At 36.1% G+C, this 22,129-nt stretch overlaps 2 protein-coding genes and 1 long non-coding RNA gene across 3 annotated transcripts; 2 read left to right on the top strand and 1 right to left on the bottom strand.

The window, feature by feature from the left end:
* Positions 1 to 1,054: 1,054 nt before the first annotated feature.
* On the top strand, positions 1,055 to 4,526 carry LOC125662800 (uncharacterized). The gene is made up of 3 exons (XM_048895153.2): positions 1,055 to 1,930; positions 2,113 to 2,491; positions 2,624 to 4,526. Exons 1-3 carry the CDS (start codon positions 1,772 to 1,774, stop codon positions 4,243 to 4,245), a joined length of 2,160 nt encoding a protein of 719 aa, XP_048751110.2. The 5' UTR covers positions 1,055 to 1,771; the 3' UTR covers positions 4,246 to 4,526.
* Positions 4,527 to 5,452: 926 nt separating this feature from the next.
* LOC130049444 (uncharacterized) lies at positions 5,453 to 6,428 on the bottom strand. The gene is made up of 2 exons (XR_008797942.1): positions 5,984 to 6,428; positions 5,453 to 5,693 (listed from the first exon to the last, which is right to left on the bottom strand). It is a non-coding gene; the product is annotated as an uncharacterized LOC130049444 (long non-coding RNA).
* A 2,420-nt stretch (positions 6,429 to 8,848) lies between these two features.
* On the top strand, positions 8,849 to 21,698 carry LOC125662685 (uncharacterized). Its single transcript, XM_048894990.2, has 4 exons — positions 8,849 to 9,239; positions 13,806 to 13,900; positions 14,234 to 14,282; positions 20,417 to 21,698. Exons 1-4 carry the CDS (start codon positions 9,143 to 9,145, stop codon positions 21,208 to 21,210), a joined length of 1,035 nt encoding a protein of 344 aa, XP_048750947.2. The 5' UTR covers positions 8,849 to 9,142; the 3' UTR covers positions 21,211 to 21,698.
* The last annotated feature ends 431 nt before the right edge of the window (positions 21,699 to 22,129 follow it).

The following is a 22,129-nucleotide window of genomic DNA, read 5'->3' as shown; positions in this document are numbered from 1 at the left end:
GTACCAAGAAGTTCAAAGGGGCTGTGGAATGAGGTACAAAACAACATACAAAAATGAAACAAACTTACTGTACAACAGACAAACGTACCGTGCAACAGACAAACGTACCGTACAACAGACAAACGTACCGTACAACAGACAAACGTACCGTACAACAGCCAAACACACCGTACAACAGACAAACATACCATACAACAAACATACTGTACAACAGACAAACATACCGTACAACAAACAAACATACCGTACAACAAACAAACATACCGTACAACAAACAAACATACCGTACAACAGACAAACGTACCGTACAACAAACTTACCATACAACAGACAAACGTACCGTACAACAAACTTACCATACAACAGACAAACATACCGTACAACAGACAAACGTACCGTACAACAAACTTACCATACAACAGACAAACGTACCGTACAACAGACAAACATACTGTACAACAAACTTACCATACAACAGACAAACGTACCGTACAACAGACAAACATACTGTAAAACAAACAAACATACTGTACAACAAACAAACATACTGTACAACAAACAAACATACCGTACAACAAACTTATCATACAACAGACAAACGTATCGTACAACAGACAAACTTACCGTACAACAAACAAACATACCGTATAACAAACAAACATACCGTACAACAGACAAATATACCGTACAACAGACAAACGTACCGTACAACAAACAAACATACTGTATAACAAACAAACCTTCATCAGAAATGCTCACTTGCGTACCAAAGGAAATTCCAAAACATGAAGTCCCGGTGGTTTAATATTACGTATGTAATTAATCTAATTAAGTAGTCAATTGGATTCTTGGAGTATTTGAATTTCTAAATCAGATTTTAAATAATAATTCTAATTTCTTACGTCAAATTAAATTCAGTGCATATAGTATCGCAGCTCTTGATCAGTGTGTTTGTAGACCTATATTATCTTACGTATTTGTCACCTGTTTATCGTCGTCAGAACAGTTACTGTGCCAATGCTACATGTCAGAGGTACATGTATATCAGAGGTGCAGAAAAGGGGCACACAGTATAAACTCTGTGTACATGTATATCAGAGGTGTAGAAAAGGGGCACACAATGTAAACTCTGTGCATTAAATTTAGATGAAAATACTTTAAAAAGCAGATATGTTAATAAGAAATAACTTGATCTAACTAGTACAATGGGGAAACCCGACAGTTCTCTTTTGATATTATTTTTTTAATTTGGGGGATTTTCAATGAGCTATCATACACGGTTGGTATTGTTTGTGTACGACGTTTTAGGAAACAGATTTGAAATATTCACTTCCGAAGTATCCTGACGTGTGGTCTTCTCTTGAATTCTAAACAGTTTCAGTTCTAAGCTAGCACCGTGAAGACATTGGTGTATTGGTTATTGATCTGTTATTGACATGATAAAGTAGATTGGCCCGTGAAGAGGACTGACAGACTAATTCTATGTTTGACGTATGGATCCAGGCTGACTTATGTAACCGCAAATTAAGAAAAGACGTGAGACAACGTAATCCATCAGCTCGCAACTCAACCGTGACCGATAATGTTTGATGAATTTAACCAAGGAAATTACGTTACATGTAGTTCATACTTACACACTGAAGTTCATTCAAACCCGGCAGGTATATAAGTAATCGCTCATCATTTTGATTTCAGAATAAAAAATATTTCAAGAAGCGAAGAGGATTAAGATAGACCGAACTTGTTTGACTTGGAGAGCTCAGCTTGTAGTATGATGTATTTATGGTTGTTGACAGTGCTGAGTATCGTAGAGGTATCCCTCCAGCACGGCTACATGATAGACCCCCCTTCACGGTCCTCACTCTGGAGAGTGAATGACAAAGTCCCTCCTAACTATGATGACAATAGGCTGTACTGTGGCGGCAGGGCTGTAAGTATTAACTATTCATTTCTAAAACGTGTAAAAAAAAATATTAGCTTGCATCCGAGTTGATACATCTTCTCAATATCAACACTGAAAAAAAATCAAAAATTCAAACTTTGCATTTCTTTCATAAGTCTGGTATATTTTCATATCTGAACAGTTTGATATTCATGATCATCAATTTACAGAAAATCCAACAATTAGGCGGACTGTGCGGACCATGTGGGGATCCTTACGATGGAGAACGCGAAAACGAGGCTGGGGGGAAATACGCTTTGGGAATAATTTCGAAACATTTGCCTGATGGAGCCGATATTCTGGAAACAAAAGTAGTCAACACGGCATTCCATGAGGGGTACTATGAATTTAGAATTTGTCCTAACAATGACACCACAAAATCAGTCACCCAGGAATGTCTGAACGAGAATCTCATGTCGATATTGGAGGGCGATGACCAGTTTCCCACACGATTCTATCCGCCTGGTACTGGCGAACATCTCGTGCACATTCAGCTTCCACAAGGCATCAAGTGTTCTCAGTGTGTGGTGCAGTGGCGGTACAGGACAGGTACGTCTATACAATTCATTCTTTGTCCAATCTGATCCGTTGGTCCGCGATTAAATGGGAGATAAATCTGCATTTTGTATTATCACGTGTTTACTTATATCTATGATGCTTAATTTCCATTATTTTTTTTAGGAAACAGTTGGGGCAGGGATCTTGATGGAACAGAATGCATTGGTTGTGGAGTACAGGAAGAATTCCGGAACTGCGCGGACATCAGTATTGGTTCGGGAGACAAAAGCACCCGATCTCGGCAAAGCATTCGAGGAGAAATCGTAGACCCGCTTGTCACAGAAAATAACATGCGTCCGAGAGTTAAAACTATGAGACACTCCAAACCAACATTTAACAAAAATCACCGGATTATCAGCACAACTCCGGTAACCACAACTCCAACACCGCTCGTCCGCACAACTCCACGATCTGAGGTCCGCAGATTGACACTCGATCACCTCTGGACCAGAACAACCTTTCTCAAACCGCGAATCCACATCGACATGTCTAGAAACCGAATCAGCTCTACCACACCAAGGCCACAACCACGAATCTCCTTCATCGAACCGACGACAACCAAAAGCCCTATTGCAACACACAGCTCCGCTAAAACTCGTCTTATGCAGTTAAGAAAGCTCCAGAGATTAGCAGCTCTTGCCATGCAAATGAAATATCTGCTTAACACACTGCGACATCTGCCTGTATTCAAAAACCTGAATCTAGGTATACTAGACGAGGAATTACTAGGACAGCGAGACGCTCCGTGGAATAACTTGGCCAAACAGTCAGCAGCAAAAGCGGCGCCACAAAGCAGATCGTTCCCATGGCGATCTGGCATGTCATTGTCTGAAATAAAAGCAAAACCACGCCAGAAGCCATTTGTAAGGGCTCGAAGCTCGGCACACATCCTTAGCATCCCATCAGCCAATGTCAGTTCTAGATTCAATCACCCTCTTCTTCGTCCACCGAGTACTGTCCTGACAGCACAGTTTAGGAGGGAGAAAACACGTACAGTCACACTGCGTTCTGAAGAAGACAACAAGAGAAATGCTACAGAAACTGAATCTGACAAAACACAGAATGACGTCAGCAGTAACATTACGGTGTATAAAAATGAATTTAATGTCATTAGTCCGGAGTCGTTAGAGGGAGAAACCAGTATCACCGACTGGTACAAAAAGATTGTCAAACTCATGGTTAAAAAGCAATACCCAGTGGACGAAATAAGAAAAATGGTGGAGAGACTCAGGCAGATAAAAGATGTTCATAAGATACAGCCCACAGACATGTTAGAGAGAATTCAAAATTCGGATCTGCCCGTGGCGGAATCGGAGAAACCCGTGCCTTCAGACAACAGGGTCACATCACCACAGTCAACGTCATCGCAAAAATCTAACGTGGTATACCCCAACATTAATAGACGAACATGGCCAGCTACGGCCGACACAAACACAAATATGGTATATCCAAACAGCGACAGACGATCAGCGACAGCCGACACGAACATGGCATACCCCGACCTAGATAGAAGAAGACGTGTCATGCCATCTCAACATCGCGATATCAGCGCCATCCCACCAAACATTAATTCAGCAAGGAGGCGCGCCGGGTCACGAGGTCAATTTGTCAATAATCCAAACCTGGACTATGCAGAAGACAACCGACTGACTCTCAGAGAACGCAGACCGCTATCCATGAAGCTGGCGAATTTCTTAGACCTCAACCCACAATTCAGAATTCCGTTTGGGGCTGTTTTCCGCTAATACCGTACTCGCTGTAATATTTAGTGGTGATTTCCAAGTGACAGATATGGCAAATTTGTGATCTTTTTTATATTATTTATACATAGCTTTTATATATTCTATTTATCCGTTATGACAATGCCTTGTGTTTTTATATATTTTTACTTGTTTACATGTTTGTTGCGTCTGCTTTCAATCATCCCTGTGATTCAACTGTGATGCACTTATTTATTCGCTATGTTCAATTTTTACAATGAACATTTTTATTTTTTATATGAATAAAGTATCTTAAAACACAAAAAGATGAGTCATGTCCGGTCAGATGGTAACACAGACAACGGTGAACTCTAGCAAGTACTGCTTGAAGACTTCACGACTGTATAGCCTGTATCTGCTGTTTTCATTTATTTGCGGGGGTATTAGTTGAGAGTTTTTTTTATCTGCGGGGGTATGAGGGGTTTGTTTTTGGGGTTTTTTGTTGTTGTTTGTTTTGTTTTTTTGTTTGCGGGATATTATTTGTTTTCTTAAATTAGAACCCCTTTTTGGTTGTTGTTTAACTTAAACTGTTTGATAGTTGAAACAAAATATGGGACAATGTTAGGACATTTGGCAGAAAATGCATGTTTCCTCATCTTTAAGATGGTACACGTGAGATTTTAAGAAAATACGCGACTGTTGATTTTCGCTTTACCTCATTCTGTAGAGGAAGGAACGTTTTTTCGATCATAAGTAATTAAGTCAACAGAAAGTATGATATTAAACTATTCGAATTTCATGTGCAAATGTCAGATAGCAATGCATCAATATTACAAATCTGTCAAATTGTTTTAATCTAATATTTGGTATATATGATGTATTGCTGTCTTTTATCTCTTTTTAATCTTCAGATAGTGTAATTGCTTTTCGTTAATTTATGGTAGAGCTGACATTTTCATATCCAAGCTTGACAAATTACAAACTTTTTAACGACCTAGAGTAATAATAAATGATTATTACTTTTTAATATTAATGTGTATTTAATCGTCAAATATTGCTTATACATTGATTTTAACAGACAATAGTGGTTATTGTACTGTAACATTCTGAGGTCCCTCTACGCCCTTCACCGCAATTAGCATGTTCTCTTGATCAATGACAAATGGCACATGCATAGCATCAAAATCGTGCTTCATATTACTTACATGTGTATATCTTTAATTGTGTCCACTTTCGTTACCAAGAAAGACTGTTTTTGTATTTTATCGCATTATTGCATTTATTGAGACTGGGAGAGCGCTGTTATGTAATACTCTAATATCTGGCATTTTAACAGTTGATATGTCGACAAACGTCCCTTGATGCTGGCATGTCTCCCAGACAATTGTTCCTGTATTCATATTTATGACGTACATTTTTTCTTCATTTGAAATAAATGAAGCACTTACGCCTTGGCAAGTTTTCTGTTGTGATTTATATGGAAACAAGCAGTGCTGCAACAGAGAAAGTTCAACATATATTTAATGGTCAGAATTTAGCGCTACAAACGCATCGAAACGATAACGTTATCAGACAAAGTGGATTATAAAACATTCAACCAGAAAAGACAATACTTATTCATAATTATCTAAAATCTAATATATATAAACATTCAGCCAGTGAACACAATGATGGATCATGAGATAACACAATACTTATTCATAATTATGTAAAATTGATGAGTTGAACATAGTTTATTGTATATATAAATGAATATAATTACCTCGTGCGCCACATCGCTCACCTGAGTGGTGGTGATTTTTCACTTTAAAATTTCAATACGATGTAATCGCCCCGTTGTTTCAGGGGTCTCAAGTGAATCCTTGTGTTTCTTGAGAAAACTGTTTCAGCCTGTCTAATCTATAGCATTAAGAAAGACCACGCACTATAATAATTTTCGTTGTAGAGGGCGAAGCCCTCTCACGGCCCGAAGGGCCGTGAGAGCGGAGCTCTCCCTATAGGTAACACGTATATACATGTTTAAAAGGAAAATATAGGAAAACAATGAAAAATTAAACCATACCTATGGAACTTGAAAATTTTGGTACTAATGGCGTCGATTCGAATACTATCGCGTGGACATGTATTTCTCCATTTTGAATCTCGTCTACCCTAGTTCACGTCGTTCTGAGATGTTACAAAAATTCGTAAAAGCATGTAAATCTTATTTTCTTAATCATATATAATCACTCCACCATTAACGCCATGTTCGTTGTTGTGGTTCAGACGCTATGTTTGTAAATTTGCTATAATACGACGCTGAATATGACGTCACAATGTACTGTTTACATCAGTTGCGTTATATTCCCCGCGTTCAATATATAGGCGGATCAAATCCTGCTAACTTTGGGTTGTTTTTGTTCTGTTTTGGATATAGATACTAATGCCAAAAAGTTTTTGCTTCGCCCTCAAACACGGTCACGCCGTAAAACATATTAAATGCCATCATTCAACAGAATTAGGCCTCTTGTTCAGTGGTATATTTAGTGAAAGATATTACATATGTATACCGAGCGAAGCAAGGCTCTAAAAGTAACACGTAGGGCCTATGTATTTAAGAAAAATCAGCAAATGAATAGAGATAATCTTTACATACGTTAACTGAAAATTTTGTGAACCATACTGGCGCCGCCATCTTGTTTTGTTCATTAGTTGTTTCTACAGTTATTCGTGTTTTAATTTGAATGGCGAGAATACAAGACTGACGTAGAATTTGTAATTCAAACACTCAGTTTGTTAAAAATGAATGGTATAATTATTGTTGTTACAGTTTTTAGCCAATCATCAAATAGAAAAACAGTCATACGACTAGATTGATGAACGAGTTCATGAGTTTCTTTAAATGAAAATATACGATATATTTACGCTTACCATTTTACCACTTTGAATTTGTTGGATAATTTTTGTTTAGTTTTAACTGGGATGTATTGTCGTTGATTATAATTGTTTGATTTGAAAGATGAAGAAAAAAGTCGGGGTTACATGTGACGTCACAATCCCGGTTTACATCGGCTGGCGCTATATTCCCCGCGTTAAAGGAATAGGCGGATCCTGTAATTATACCCATATATATCCCCCTTAATATTAGATGTTACTGAGCGTTTAGCGCAAGGAGAATTTCATAAATAATATATATATTATATATTAAATGAATTTTAATTTACCGTACTTAACAGAATTATGCTTATCACTTGGGACGCACCAAAGACCATTTCATCCTTCGCTCGGTCCAACGGTAACATAGTATATACATATTACTTTTTGTTTCATTTAGTGGTATACACATTGAATTTTTAGATTTAGTGATAGGTGCATTGTATATTGTTTGAATTATTTAACGCGTGTCAGAAAGTATCACGACGCGCCAGAGAGTATCACGGCGCGTCAGAAAGTATCACGGCGCGCCAGAAAGTATCACGGCGCGTCAGAAAGTATCACGGCGCGAGGCGTCACGGTTCATACCCTCATGTATTTCCAAAAATGAAATTTATTTCTTCTAAGTCCTATCTGCACTTCTATCGGAAATTCCAGTCATTTAAATAGACACACTATATCTATCAAGTAGGTCTGTATTCATACGCACCTTGTTTACGACTGCAGTGTTTTCATGAGCAAATGTCTATCATTACAAAAGCAAAGGAAATGTAAATGTCTAGTGATACATACTGTTTTTTGTTTTACATTCGCAATGGCTCAGCGTTTAAAGCGAATTATCAATCTGTGTTTTGCTGTTGATTTGCACTACTTGCCATTGTTGTTACTAAACATCGTATAATATGCTCAACCCGGGTCCCTCTCTGTAACAAATGAAGTCCAAGTTTACCACAACATACGCAAACATGGTTTTCACGTCATCCAGCCAGATCTGAGGATTTGATAGAACACTCCCCCGTCCCCCGTCTGTAACATTATGAAGCGACAGGTGGTGACGAAGAACATATCTACATGTATCATTCATTTATGAGATCTGGAGCAAATCCTTACCTGTGTTTACTCAACCATGATTACCTCAATTAAAGACGTGTGTATTTATGCTACCGTCACCGATCTCCTTGAGAATTATATCAAAACAATAACAATCTATACTTACACAAAACTACTGATTCAGAGTTCACTATTACAACATCAACATGCCGAAATACAGCTTTTGTATGATTCAAACTTTTCCAGTTGGGGGATGAGATCGAGTACACTTAGGGAAGAGTCATGAACCACACCAGATCGTAACCAATGTGAAACGGGCAGCCGTCATGCCGGATTAAAAAAAATTATGATAATGGTTCCCTGACAACTTAGAACTACATGTACTTTTATTAGTTTAACCGTACAGATAACACTTTTTTTATAACTATTCATTTCCAATCTGTTATCTTCCAGAGTTATGACGTCCACGACAAAGCAAACCATGGTGAGTAGGAAAGGCGGGAAGGCCTCGTCATCTGATGACCTGTAATTATAAATAGTTTCTGAGCAGATCCCACATTCCTTACTTATTTTGATGGCGCTGGTATTAATTTCTTATCTGTGCTATAAAACATAATCTTGTTCTCCATCTGACCTCTGAACCCGACATTGGCCAGATAAACATGTTGTTTACGCACCAAAAAGTAGCTCTGGGTAATATGGCGACTAGGTGGCGACCAATGGCATTCTCTGTTACATTATGTCCCCGGGTAGTTTGACAATATGGTATCAACGGGTACTACCGAACCTATTAATTCATCAATTAGTTGTTGAACCTGTAGTCGTGTTTCAGTCTGTGAGAAACCTAGGTTATTAACACGCGTTAACAGAGAATTCCTAACCTTCTTAGACAACCATGTGTAATCCGGCGTTTACCGGGGACTGAATTATTTTACTCTCTGGATATCTGTAAACTACTTAATGATAAAACACACGTAAAATGCCTGCAATTAAACACGTGGTGATGGTTTTGTCAGTGTGTGTAGGCGTGGTCTCCTCAGCACCCGTAGGTCTATTCCCTTCCATTCCTATTCAAGGTGAGTGTGTGACACTTTGTAAGTTTGCATTTAAAAGTACGCATGCATATTCTGATGCAACGATTCAATGCTCCCAGAAATGAAGAAACTTTTCAATGTATTCGTATTGGATATACATCTATGTACAGATTGGATGGTTCCTGTTAATAAGATGTGTAATATCTTGACAATGTGAGGAATTATAATGATATTTCAATAACAACGACTACCGTAAAATCATTCATTTGTGATTGATAATCAATATTCGTTATTGATGTACAATGGAGATCAAATAAGAATCCATTATAAAATGTCAGAAACATAAAAATATTGAAACACACAAAATATAATTAGCTTTGTGAAAACTTACATCCTTGAATTAATACGTGAAAACCCTACATCATTCATAATTTCCTTAAGTTTGTGAGTACTTTTATATTGATCTCCGCGTTCCTATCAAATGACTATATAACGGATACTAAAATGTGATTTAATGGCAAACAGATTATATGTATTCCTACTTCAATTACATCAAGATTGTTATGCATTTCAGATTGTCTTTTGGGTATTGAAAAAATGTGAGATGATCAATCTACTTCGAGCCTCATTACACCGTTAAATTTAAATTGGCGCGTTGCCGCTCTTTGAAATGCATGTTGGTGTGAGAAGCTCCCGGTATATCATTTCATGCTTTCAAAAATTGAAAGATATTTCTTATATCTATACTTTAATCCTTTTGATAATTATAACAAACCTGTGTACATAAAGAGTAGGTCAAGTGTATTCATACGCAGCGATAAGTCTATTTCAAAAGTTCAAAGTTTATGAAATCTGAAGATGAAATATGTCTTATGTAGATTATAAGAACTGGTTTGAATCTTCTCGTTCAGTTATCAAAATTATTTAAATCTAATATAACCCATTAAATCAGTCGCGGTAGTTCAGTGGTTAGTCGCTTTGTAGCTAGGAGGCCTTGAGTTCGAGCCCTGTTCAAACTTAAGACGTAACCATACATATGTAGGTAGTGATTTCTGCTTTTCCAAACGCTCGACGTTTAGAAGTGAGAGTCATGGGTCTTTCAGATAAGGCTTTAAAAAACGGAGACCCCGTGCCGCGGCAGGTGTTGGAACGTTAAAGACTGCTCACTGCTACGGCCTTGAGCGCTAAGCAAGATCTAAACTTGTGGTACTTCACTTACAGCTGTGACGCCTCAGTATGATTGAAAAATTCTCGAAAGGAATGTAAAACAAACATCGCGTTAAATTCACTTCTAACAGCATATTCTTTTATTTATTATTCATAAGGAATTGGGGCGTTTGGAAAACAGTGACATTTGTAGTGATATGAACGTCCTCATCTGATTTAACACGTATGGAACGACCATTGTTACTGTCATTAGTTTCATTGTTTTTGTTGTCCATGGAAAATCCTTTTTTGTGTGTGTGCAGCAGTTTCCCACAGCGTACAATCTAAGTGCGTTTTAAACGGGTCGGTATACTAGTAGCGCTACATTCCTATAAAACAATGGGGCCTCGGTTCCATTACTTTTGAGGAATGGTGCACCACTCGTACATTAACCCTTACGTAGCTTGTGCCATATCAAACCTAAGATGTATAGATGGGTAGTGATTGCTTCTTCTCCAAACGGTCGGCATTTAAATATGAATGAAAGTCGCGGGTCTTGAAGGGACATAAAACTACCAAACCAGCAAAACCAATCATAAAACTGGTATAGGTTGTTCGTGGCAGCCTAACCAATCATTATACTGGTAACGGTTGTCCGTGGCGGACTAACCAATCATTATACTGGTAACGGTTGTCCGTAGCAGCTTAACCAATCATAAAACTGGTATAGGTTGTCCGTGGCAGCCTAACCAATCATTATACTGGTATAGGTTGTCCGTGGCAGGCTAACCAATCATTATACTGGTATAGGTTGTCCGTGGCAGCCTAACCAATCATTATACTGGTATAGGTTGTCCGTGGCAGCCTAACCAATCATTATACTGGTATAGGTTGTCCGTGGCAGCCTAACCAATCATTATACTGGTATAGGTTGTCCGTGGCAGCCTAACCAATCATTATACTGGTAACGGTTGTCCGTGGCAGCCTAACCAATCATTATACTGGTATAGGGTGTCCGTGGCAGCCTAACCAATCATTATACTGGTATATGTTGTTCGTGGTAGCTTAACCAATCATTATACTGGTAACGGTTGTCCGTGGCAGCCTAACCAATCATTATACTGGTATAGGTTGTCCGTAGCAGCTTAACCAATCATAAAACTGGTATAGGTTGTTCGTGGCAGCCTAACCAATCATTATACTGGTAACGGTTGTCTGTGGCAGCCTAACCAATCATTATACTGGTAACGGTTGTCCGTGGCAGCCTAACCAATCATTATACTGGTAACGGTTGTCTGTAGCAGCCTAACCAATCATAATACTGGTATAGGGTGTCCGTGGTAGCTTAACCAATCATTATACTGGTATAGGTTGTCTGTAGCAGCTTAACCAATCATTATACTGGTATAGGTTGTCCGTGGCAGCCTAACCAATCATTATACTGGTATAGGTTACCCGTGGCAGCCTAACCAATCATATGCATTATACTGGTATAGGTTGTCCGTGGCAGCCTAACCAATCATTATACTGGTATATGTTGTTCGTGGTAGCTTAACCAATCATTATACTGGTATAGGTTGTCCGTGGTAGCTTAACCAATCATTATACTGGTATAGGTTGTTCGTGGCCGCCTAACCAATCATTATACTGGTATAGGTTGTCCGTAGCAGCTTAACCAATCATTATACTGGTATAGGTTGTCCGTGGCAGCCTAACCAATCATAAAACTGGTATAGGTTGTCCGTGGCAGCCTAACCAATCATTATACTGGTATAGGTTGTCCGTGGCAGCCTAACCAATCATTATACTGGTATAGGGTGTCCGTGGCAGCCTAACCAATCATAAAACTGGTAAAAGTTGTCCGTGGCAGCCTAACCAATCATTAAACTGGCATAGGTTGTTCGTGGCAGCCTAACCAATCATTATACTGGTATAGGTTGTTCGTGGCAGCCTAACCAATCATTATACTGGTATAGGTTGTCCGTGGTAGCTTAACCAATCATTATACTGGTATAGGTTGTTCGTGGCAGCCTAACCAATCATAATACTGGTAAAAGTTGTCCGTGGCAGCCTAACCAATCATTAAACTGGCATAGGTTGTTCGTGGCAGCCTAACCAATCATTATACTGGTATAGGTTGTTCGTGGCAGCCTAACCAATCATTATACTGGTATAGGTTGTCCGTGGTAGCTTAACCAATCATTATACTGGTATAGGTTGTCCGTGGCAGCCTAACCAATCATCAAACTGGTATAGGTTGTCCGTTGCAGCCTAACCAATCATTATACAGGTATAGGGTGTCCGTGGTAGCTTAACCAATCATTATACTGGTATAGGTTGTCCGTGGCAGCCTAACCAATCATTATACTGGTATAGGTTGTCCGTGGCAGCCTAACCAATCATCAAACTGGTATAGGTTGTTCATGGCAGCCTAACCAATCATTATACTGGTATAGGTTGTCCGTGACAGCCTAACCAATCATTATACTGGTATAGGTTGTCCGTGACAGCCTAACCAATCATTATACTGGTATATGGTGTCCGTGGTAGCTTAACCAATCATTATACTGGTATAGGGTGTCCGTGGTAGCTTAACCAATCATTATACTGGTATAGGGTGTCCGTGGTAGCTTAACCAATCATTATACTGGTATAGGGTGTCCGTGGTAGCTTAACCAATCATTATACTGGTATAGGTTGTCCGTGGCAGCCTAACCAATCATTATACTGGTATAGGTTGTTCGTGGCAGCCTAACCAATCATTATACTGGTATAGGTTGTTCGTGGCAGTCTAGTGTTGTGGATGCTCGTTTCCCGACGCTGTATCATTATCATACCAAAGATGTTTGATAGAAACAGTACCTGCTCCTTCGCTAGAATTAAAAGTCTTGGATGGAAACAGTGCCTGCTTCTTCGCTAGAAGTGAAAGTCTCGGGTCTTTCACATATTTGACCTTAAATTAAAATCAGAGATCGCTTCTCTTGGTAGGTGTTGACACGCTCAGTAAATAAAGCTAGTCACGCCTAGACCTACATGGTGAAAATTCTCTTATGGAATGCAAAACAACATAAAAACAAACAAAAACAAAGCATTTCATTGTACATAAAAGATGGTTTTATATTGATTTATACTTTCTTCATATCGTTTTATATTGATTACATTTCATTGTAATTATAGGTCTTTTTAATGAATTACGTTTCATTGTAATTATAGGTCTTTTTATTGAATTACATTTCATTGTAATTATAGGTCTTTTTAATGAATTACGTTTCATTGTAATTATAGGTCTTTTTAATGAATTACATTTCATTGTAATTATAGGTCTTTTTAATGAATTACGTTTCATTGTAATTATAGGTCTTTTTAATGAATTACTTTTCATTGTAAGTCTTTTTGTTTACATTAAATTACAGTTTATCAAACTAGGTAATTTTTCACACTGAATTACATTTCTTGATATAGGTCGGTTGGTTGGAGAGGCGTCCTCTATAGATACATCCGACTTCAACAGATGGCTTATGCAATTGTTTACACAGCGCTCTTATATTGATTGGCTGGTAAGTAATCACTGGTTACACAGCACTTTTATTGATTGGCTGGTAAGTAATCACTGTTTACACAGTGCTTTTATTGATTGGCTGGTAAGTAACTCACCGTTTGATACATGCCGAAAATTAGCGAGCACTTGTCGCAAACTTCCGTCACTCCAATCTCTATTGCAAATTAAAGTAAAGTATTTCATAACTATTCCCGCAATCACACCCAAATTTGTAAATTACGTCGTTGACCCAATCTACAAAATTTACTGGAATCTCTCAATAAAATTGGAGACAATCAGTGGGCGGTAGCACTGCCGTGAGACTATAATGACGGTATCTTAAACTTTCCAGGGACGGACACGTGGTGTAAATTTCCAGCCCGGGGGTAGCGAGTACAGAGGTACGTAGAGATACACGTATTTATGAGCTTGTTTTTCGGATGTTTGTTGTTTGGCGCTTTATTACTTTGTTTATGTACATCAAATGGTATGCAAATATTGTTTATTTGCCAGACTTTCCCCCGATAACTTTAAGTATGATGAATCTAGTGGATGTACCATAAAAGTCCTAAATACTAGAACCACTGTATGTATATAGTCAAAGACTCTGTAACACACTGTGTGTATATACACGTACACTATATACTGTTAATATTGACAAACTGTATATATATATATACGTACACTACATACTGTTAACATTGACACACTGTATGTATATACACGTACACTATATACTGTTAACATTGACACACTGTATGTATATATAGACATACACTATATACTGTTAACATTGACACACTGTATGTATATATATACGTACACTATATACTGTTAACATTGACACACTGTATGTATATATACACGTATACTATATACTGTTAACATTGACACACTGTATGTATATATATACGTATACTATATACTGTTAATATTGATACACTGTATGTATATATACACGTACACTATATACTGTTAACATTGACACACTGTATGTATATATACACGTATACTATATACTGTTAACATTGACACACTGTATGTATATATATACGTACACTATATACTGTTAACATTGACACACTGTATGTATATATACACGTATACTATATACTGTTAACATTGACACACGGTATGTATATACACGTACACTATATACTGTTAATATTGACACACTGTATGTATGTATATACGTACACTATATACTGTTAACATTGACACACTGTATGTATATATACACGTATACTATATACTGTTAACATTGACACACTGTATGTATATACACGTACACTATATACTGTTAACATTGACACACTGTATGTACATACACGTACACTATATACTTTTAACATTGACACACTGTATGTATATACACGTACACTATATACTGTTAACATTGACACACTGTATGTATATATACACGTATACTATATACTGTTAACATTGACACACTGTATGTATATATACACGTACACTATATACTGTTAACATTGATACACTGTATGTATATATACACGTACACTATATACTGTTAACATTGACACACTGTATGTATATATACACGTACACTATATACTGTTAACATTGAAACACTGTATGTATATACACGTATACTATATACTGTTAATATTGACACACTGTATGTATATATACACGTACACTATATACTGTTAACATTAACACACTGTATGTATATATAGACATACACTATATACTGTTAACATTGACACACTGTATGTATATATACACGTATACTATATACTGTTAACATTGACACACTGTATGTATATACACGTATACTATATACTGTTAATATTGACACACTGTATGTATATATAGACGTACACTATATACTGTTAACATTGACACACTGTATGTATATATATACGTACACTATATACTGTTAACATTGACACACTGTATGTATATATACACGTACACTATATACTGTTAACATTGACACACTGTATGTATATATAGACATACACTATATACTGTTAACATTGACACACTGTATGTATATATATACGTACACTATATACTGTTAACATTGACACACTGTATGTATATATACACGTACACTATATACTGTTAACATTGACACACTGTATGTACATACACGTACACTATATACTGTTAACATTGACACACTGTATGTATATATACACGTACACTATATACTGTTAACATTGACACACTGTATGTACATACACGTACACTATATACTGTTAACATTGACACACTGTATGTATATATACACGTACACTATATACTGTTAACATTGACACACTGTATGTATATATACACGTACACTATATACTGTTAACATTGACACACTGTATGTACATACACGTACACTATATACTGTTAACATTGACACACTGTATGTATATATACACGTACACTATATACTGTTAACATTGACACACTGTATGTATATACACGTACACTATATACTGTTAACATTGACACACTGTATGTATATATACACGTACACTATATACTGTTAACATTGACACACTGTATGTACATACACGTACACTATATACTGTTAACATTGACACACTGTATGTATATACACGTATACTATATACTGTTAACATTGACACACTGTATGTATATACACGTATACTATATACTGTTAACATTGACACACTGTATGTATATACACGTATACTATATACTGTTAATATTGACACACTGTATGTATATATATACGTACACTATATACTGTTAACATTGACACACTGTATGTATATATACACGTATACTATATACTGTTAACATTGACACACTGTATGTATATATATACGTACACTATATACTGTTAACATTGACACACTGTATGTATATATACACGTATACTATATACTGTTAACATTGACACACGGTATGTATATACACGTACACTATATACTGTTAATATTGACACACTGTATGTATGTATATACGTACACTATATACTGTTAACATTGACACACTGTATGTATATATACACGTATACTATATACTGTTAACATTGACACACTGTATGTATATACACGTACACTATATACTGTTAACATTGACACACTGTATGTACATACACGTACACTATATACTTTTAACATTGACACACTGTATGTATATACACGTACACTATATACTGTTAACATTGACACACTGTATGTATATATACACGTATACTATATACTGTTAACATTGACACACTGTATGTATATATACACGTACACTATATACTGTTAACATTGATACACTGTATGTATATATACACGTACACTATATACTGTTAACATTGACACACTGTATGTATATATACACGTATACTATATACTGTTAACATTGACACACTGTATGTATATACACGTATACTATATACTGTTAACATTGATACACTGTATGTATATATAGACATACACTATATACTGTTAACATTGACACACTGTATGTATATATACACGTATACTATATACTGTTAACATTGACACACTGTATGTATATACACGTATACTATATACTGTTAATATTGACACACTGTATGTATATATAAACGTACACTATATACTGTTAACATTGACACACTGTATGTATATATATACGTACACTATATACTGTTAACATTGACACACTGTATGTATATATACACGTACACTATATACTGTTAACATTGACACACTGTATGTATATATACACGTACACTATATACTGTTAACATTGACACACTGTATGTATATATAGACATACACTATATACTGTTAACATTGACACACTGTATGTATATATATACGTACACTATATACTGTTAACATTGACACACTGTATGTATATATACACGTACACTATATACTGTTAACATTGACACACTGTATGTACATACACGTACACTATATACTGTTAACATTGACACACTGTATGTATATATACACGTACACTATATACTGTTAACATTGACACACTGTATGTACATACACGTACACTATATACTGTTAACATTGACACACTGTATGTATATATACACGTACACTATATACTGTTAACATTGACACACTGTATGTACATATACACGTACACTATATACTGTTAACATTGACACACTGTATGTACATACACGTACACTATATACTGTTAACATTGACACACTGTATGTATATATACACGTACACTATATACTGTTAACATTGACACACTGTATGTATATATACACGTACACTATATACTGTTAACATTGACACACTGTATGTATATACACGTATACTATATACTGTTAACATTGACACACTGTATGTACATACACGTACACTATATACTGTTAACATTAACACACTGTATGTATATATACACGTACACTATATACTGTTAACATTAATACACTGTATGTATACACGTACGCTATATACTGTTAACATTGACACACTGTATGTATATATACACGTACACTATATACTGTTAACATTGACACACTGTATGTATATACACGTACACTATATACTGTTAACATTGACACACTGTATGTATATATACACGTACACTATATACTGTTAACATTGACACACTGTATGTACATACACGTACACTATATACTGTTAACATTGACACACTGTATGTATATACACGTATACTATATACTGTTAACATTGACACACTGTATGTATATACACGTATACTATATACTGTTAACATTGACACACTGTATGTATATACACGTATACTATATACTGTTAATATTGACACACTGTATGTATATATAGACGTACACTATATACTGTTAACATTGACACACTGTATATATATATAGACGTACACTATATACTGTTAACATTGACACACTGTATGTATATATACACGTACACTATATACTGTTAACATTGACACACTGTATGTATATACACGTACACTATATACTGTTAATATTGACACACTGTATGTATATATATACGTACACTATATACTGTTAACATTGACACACTGTATATATATATATATATATATATATACGTACACTATATATTGTTAACATTGACACACTGTATGTATATACAGGTACACTATATACTGTTAACATTGACACACTGTATGTATATATACACGTATACTATATACTGTTAACATTGACACACTGTATGTATATACACGTATACTATATACTGTTAATATTGACACACTGTATGTATATACACGTATACTATATACTGTTAACATTGACACACTGTATGTATATATACACGTACACTATATACTGTTAACATTGACACACTGTATGTATATATATACGTACACTATATACTGTTAACATTGACACACTGTATGTATATATACACGTACACTATATACTGTTAACATTGACACACTGTATGTATATACACGTATACTATATACTGTTAATATTGACACACTGTATGTATATATACACGTACACTATATACTGTTAACATTGATACACTGTATGTATATATACACGTACACTATATACTGTTAACATTGACACACTGTATGTATATATACACGTACACTATATACTGTTAACATTGACACACTGTATGTATATACACGTACACTATATACTGTTAATATTCACACACTGTATGTATATATAAAGGCCTTAAAAGCCGAGCATTGGTCTAATTTTTGCAGCCTTTCACCGGCAATGGTGACGTCTCCATATTAGTAAAACATTAATCAAACAATCTACACTGTATACTTTGAACAGTGACACTTTTTAGATACATGTTCACTGTCTGATACATTAAATATGTTTATTATATTCTTGGTAATGATTATGCAGATTCTACACTGTGCGATAAGGATGACGTCACAATAGGCGATATCAATGACCGGTCTGAAAATTCATATCACATAGTACGGCGTTCAAAAATGCATAGTCATCCGATAAATTTTGTATTTGCGCGTAACAATTAACATATCAACGTTTTAACCATGATAAATCAATGTATGCAAGTTTTTACTGTAGTAAATCATTGTATGAGAGTTTTTACCATAGTTAATCATAATTAATGTGTCATTTGAAGTTTTTATTTACCATAGTTAATCAATGTATCAAAGATATACCATTATATAGTAAATCAATCCAGAATAAAGCATTGTATCACGGTTTCCATCATAGTGAAGTAATGTACCAAATATTTCTTGATGCACCTTTTAAATACTAAAAAGTAACCCGCATATGATAAAAACAATAACATTTTATAGAATCAGCTCCCGGACTCCGTATCAAATGTTTAAAAACCACATCATAAACACGATACCGTTTGTGAGCAATATACTCGTATAAGCATGAAAATGTGTAGACTGTAGTATATGATAAATAGAATATTACATACCAAATCCATATCATATGTCATATCAGCCCTCGGGCCACTCGGGATATGGATTTTAGCACGTAATATTCTCTATATATCGAGATGTGTATATTTATGAGAAAAAATTATTTTGGAAATCGAATGTATCGAGTTGGTTGACGATAATAATGGCGGATTTGGTTTCGTTTTAAAACGTAGTTTATATGTTTTTATTGTAGGTGGCACAAGCGACCTTTACACTGGAGGAACTAGTTATCCCTTTCTCACAGGAAGACTAGAGGAGGAGGGTGACTCCATTGTTCCGCCGTCGGAATTGAACGTCGTCCGTGACTACACTCCCCCAACCAAGACCATTGATGTACATCAACCTACGGTCCAGAGGGATTTCCAAGCGGATAATATCGTATTCCCTCAAACGATCAACCCTAACGACAGGCCACGCCTCCAAATCCCTGTCCTGTCTCTACAGGAATCCGGAAGACTTGTTGATTCAATCCGTCCTTCCTCCGACACCATACCAAATGACTTAGTTATCATTAGGGACCGGCTAACGGAGAACACGGAGGACCCGCTGAAAAACGCAAACATCGTAAAGCCGTTCATACATTCCAGACTGTCTGATTCTGGTCAAGCAACAGCAAACATCAATGTTCACACAGCTACACGCTCACCCGTACAAATGGGTACATCCGGGAATTTTGCGGAGTCAAAAGTTGAGCGTAATAAGAACAACCCAGATCTTCTACAAGAGACTACTATTGTTCAAGTTCCCACAGTTACTGGCGCACAAGGGGATACGCCAGATAATCTACCTGTAGAAAGAGATCGTGAGGGAGCTCCCGCCTCCCAGACTGTACCCCCAGACCTCGTGATTATACGGGACAGCGTGGCGAATGAGGACAGTGGTCATATCATCACCACGAGAGCAGTGACAGACACCGGAACAGCGGTCTCCACTAAAACAGTCGGGAACGGGATCATCGTACTTCTACCGATAGGCGGAGGAAAATAGTGGGGGAAATAGACATGATTTTAGATGTGAACTCCATGGATCATTTTGCCTACTTCGATATTTTAAAAATGTTAACAAGAAAAAATAAAAAACGATCCCAAAAGTTTTCTCCAAAGGATTTATTTTTGTGCCTGGAACATTAATATTTTGCAGTAATTCATACACATGTATTTGTGTTTATCATATAGGTTTTTACGAATAACGTGCTTGTTGATGTGGGAAATAGCATGTCTGTTAATGTGGAAAATATCATGTTGATGTGAAAATAACATGCCTGTTGATGTGGAAAATAACATGTTGATGTTAAAACTAACATTGTGTGTTGATGTGGAAAATAACATGTTGATGTAAAAATAACATTGTCTGTTGATGTGGAAAATAACACGTTGATGTAAAAATAACATGCCTGTTGATGTGGAAAATAACATGTGGATGTAAAAATAACATTGTCTGTTGATGTGGAAAATAACATGTGGATGTAAAAATAACATTGTCTGTTGATGTGGAAAATAACATGTGGATGTAAAAATAACATTGTCTGTTGATGTGGAAAATAACATGTGGATGTAAAAATAACATGCCTGTTGATGTGGAAAATAATATGTGGATGTAAAAATAACATTGTCTGTTGATGTGGAAAATAACATGTGGATGTAAAAAATAACATGCCTGTTGATGTGGAAAATAACATGTGGATGTAAAAATAACATTGTCTGTTGATGTGGAAAATAACTTGTGGATGTAAAAAATAACATGCCTGTTGATGTGGAAAATAACATGTTGATGTGGATCTATCCTGGGATTATTTTTAACAAGGCGGGATCAGTATCGTCTAAATCTAGTGAATCAGATTTATGTACTGAAATGAAAATTTTATAAGAGCGCTTTAGCGTACGCAAGGAAATTATAATTTTATAAG

Source organism: Ostrea edulis, chromosome 8 (assembly GCF_947568905.1).
Source record: "Ostrea edulis chromosome 8, xbOstEdul1.1, whole genome shotgun sequence".
NCBI classification, from domain to species: Eukaryota; Metazoa; Mollusca; class Bivalvia; order Ostreida; family Ostreidae; genus Ostrea; species Ostrea edulis.
The sequence above is the reverse complement of the archived record's forward strand: the minus strand, read 5'-3'. Positions and strand labels throughout refer to the sequence as shown.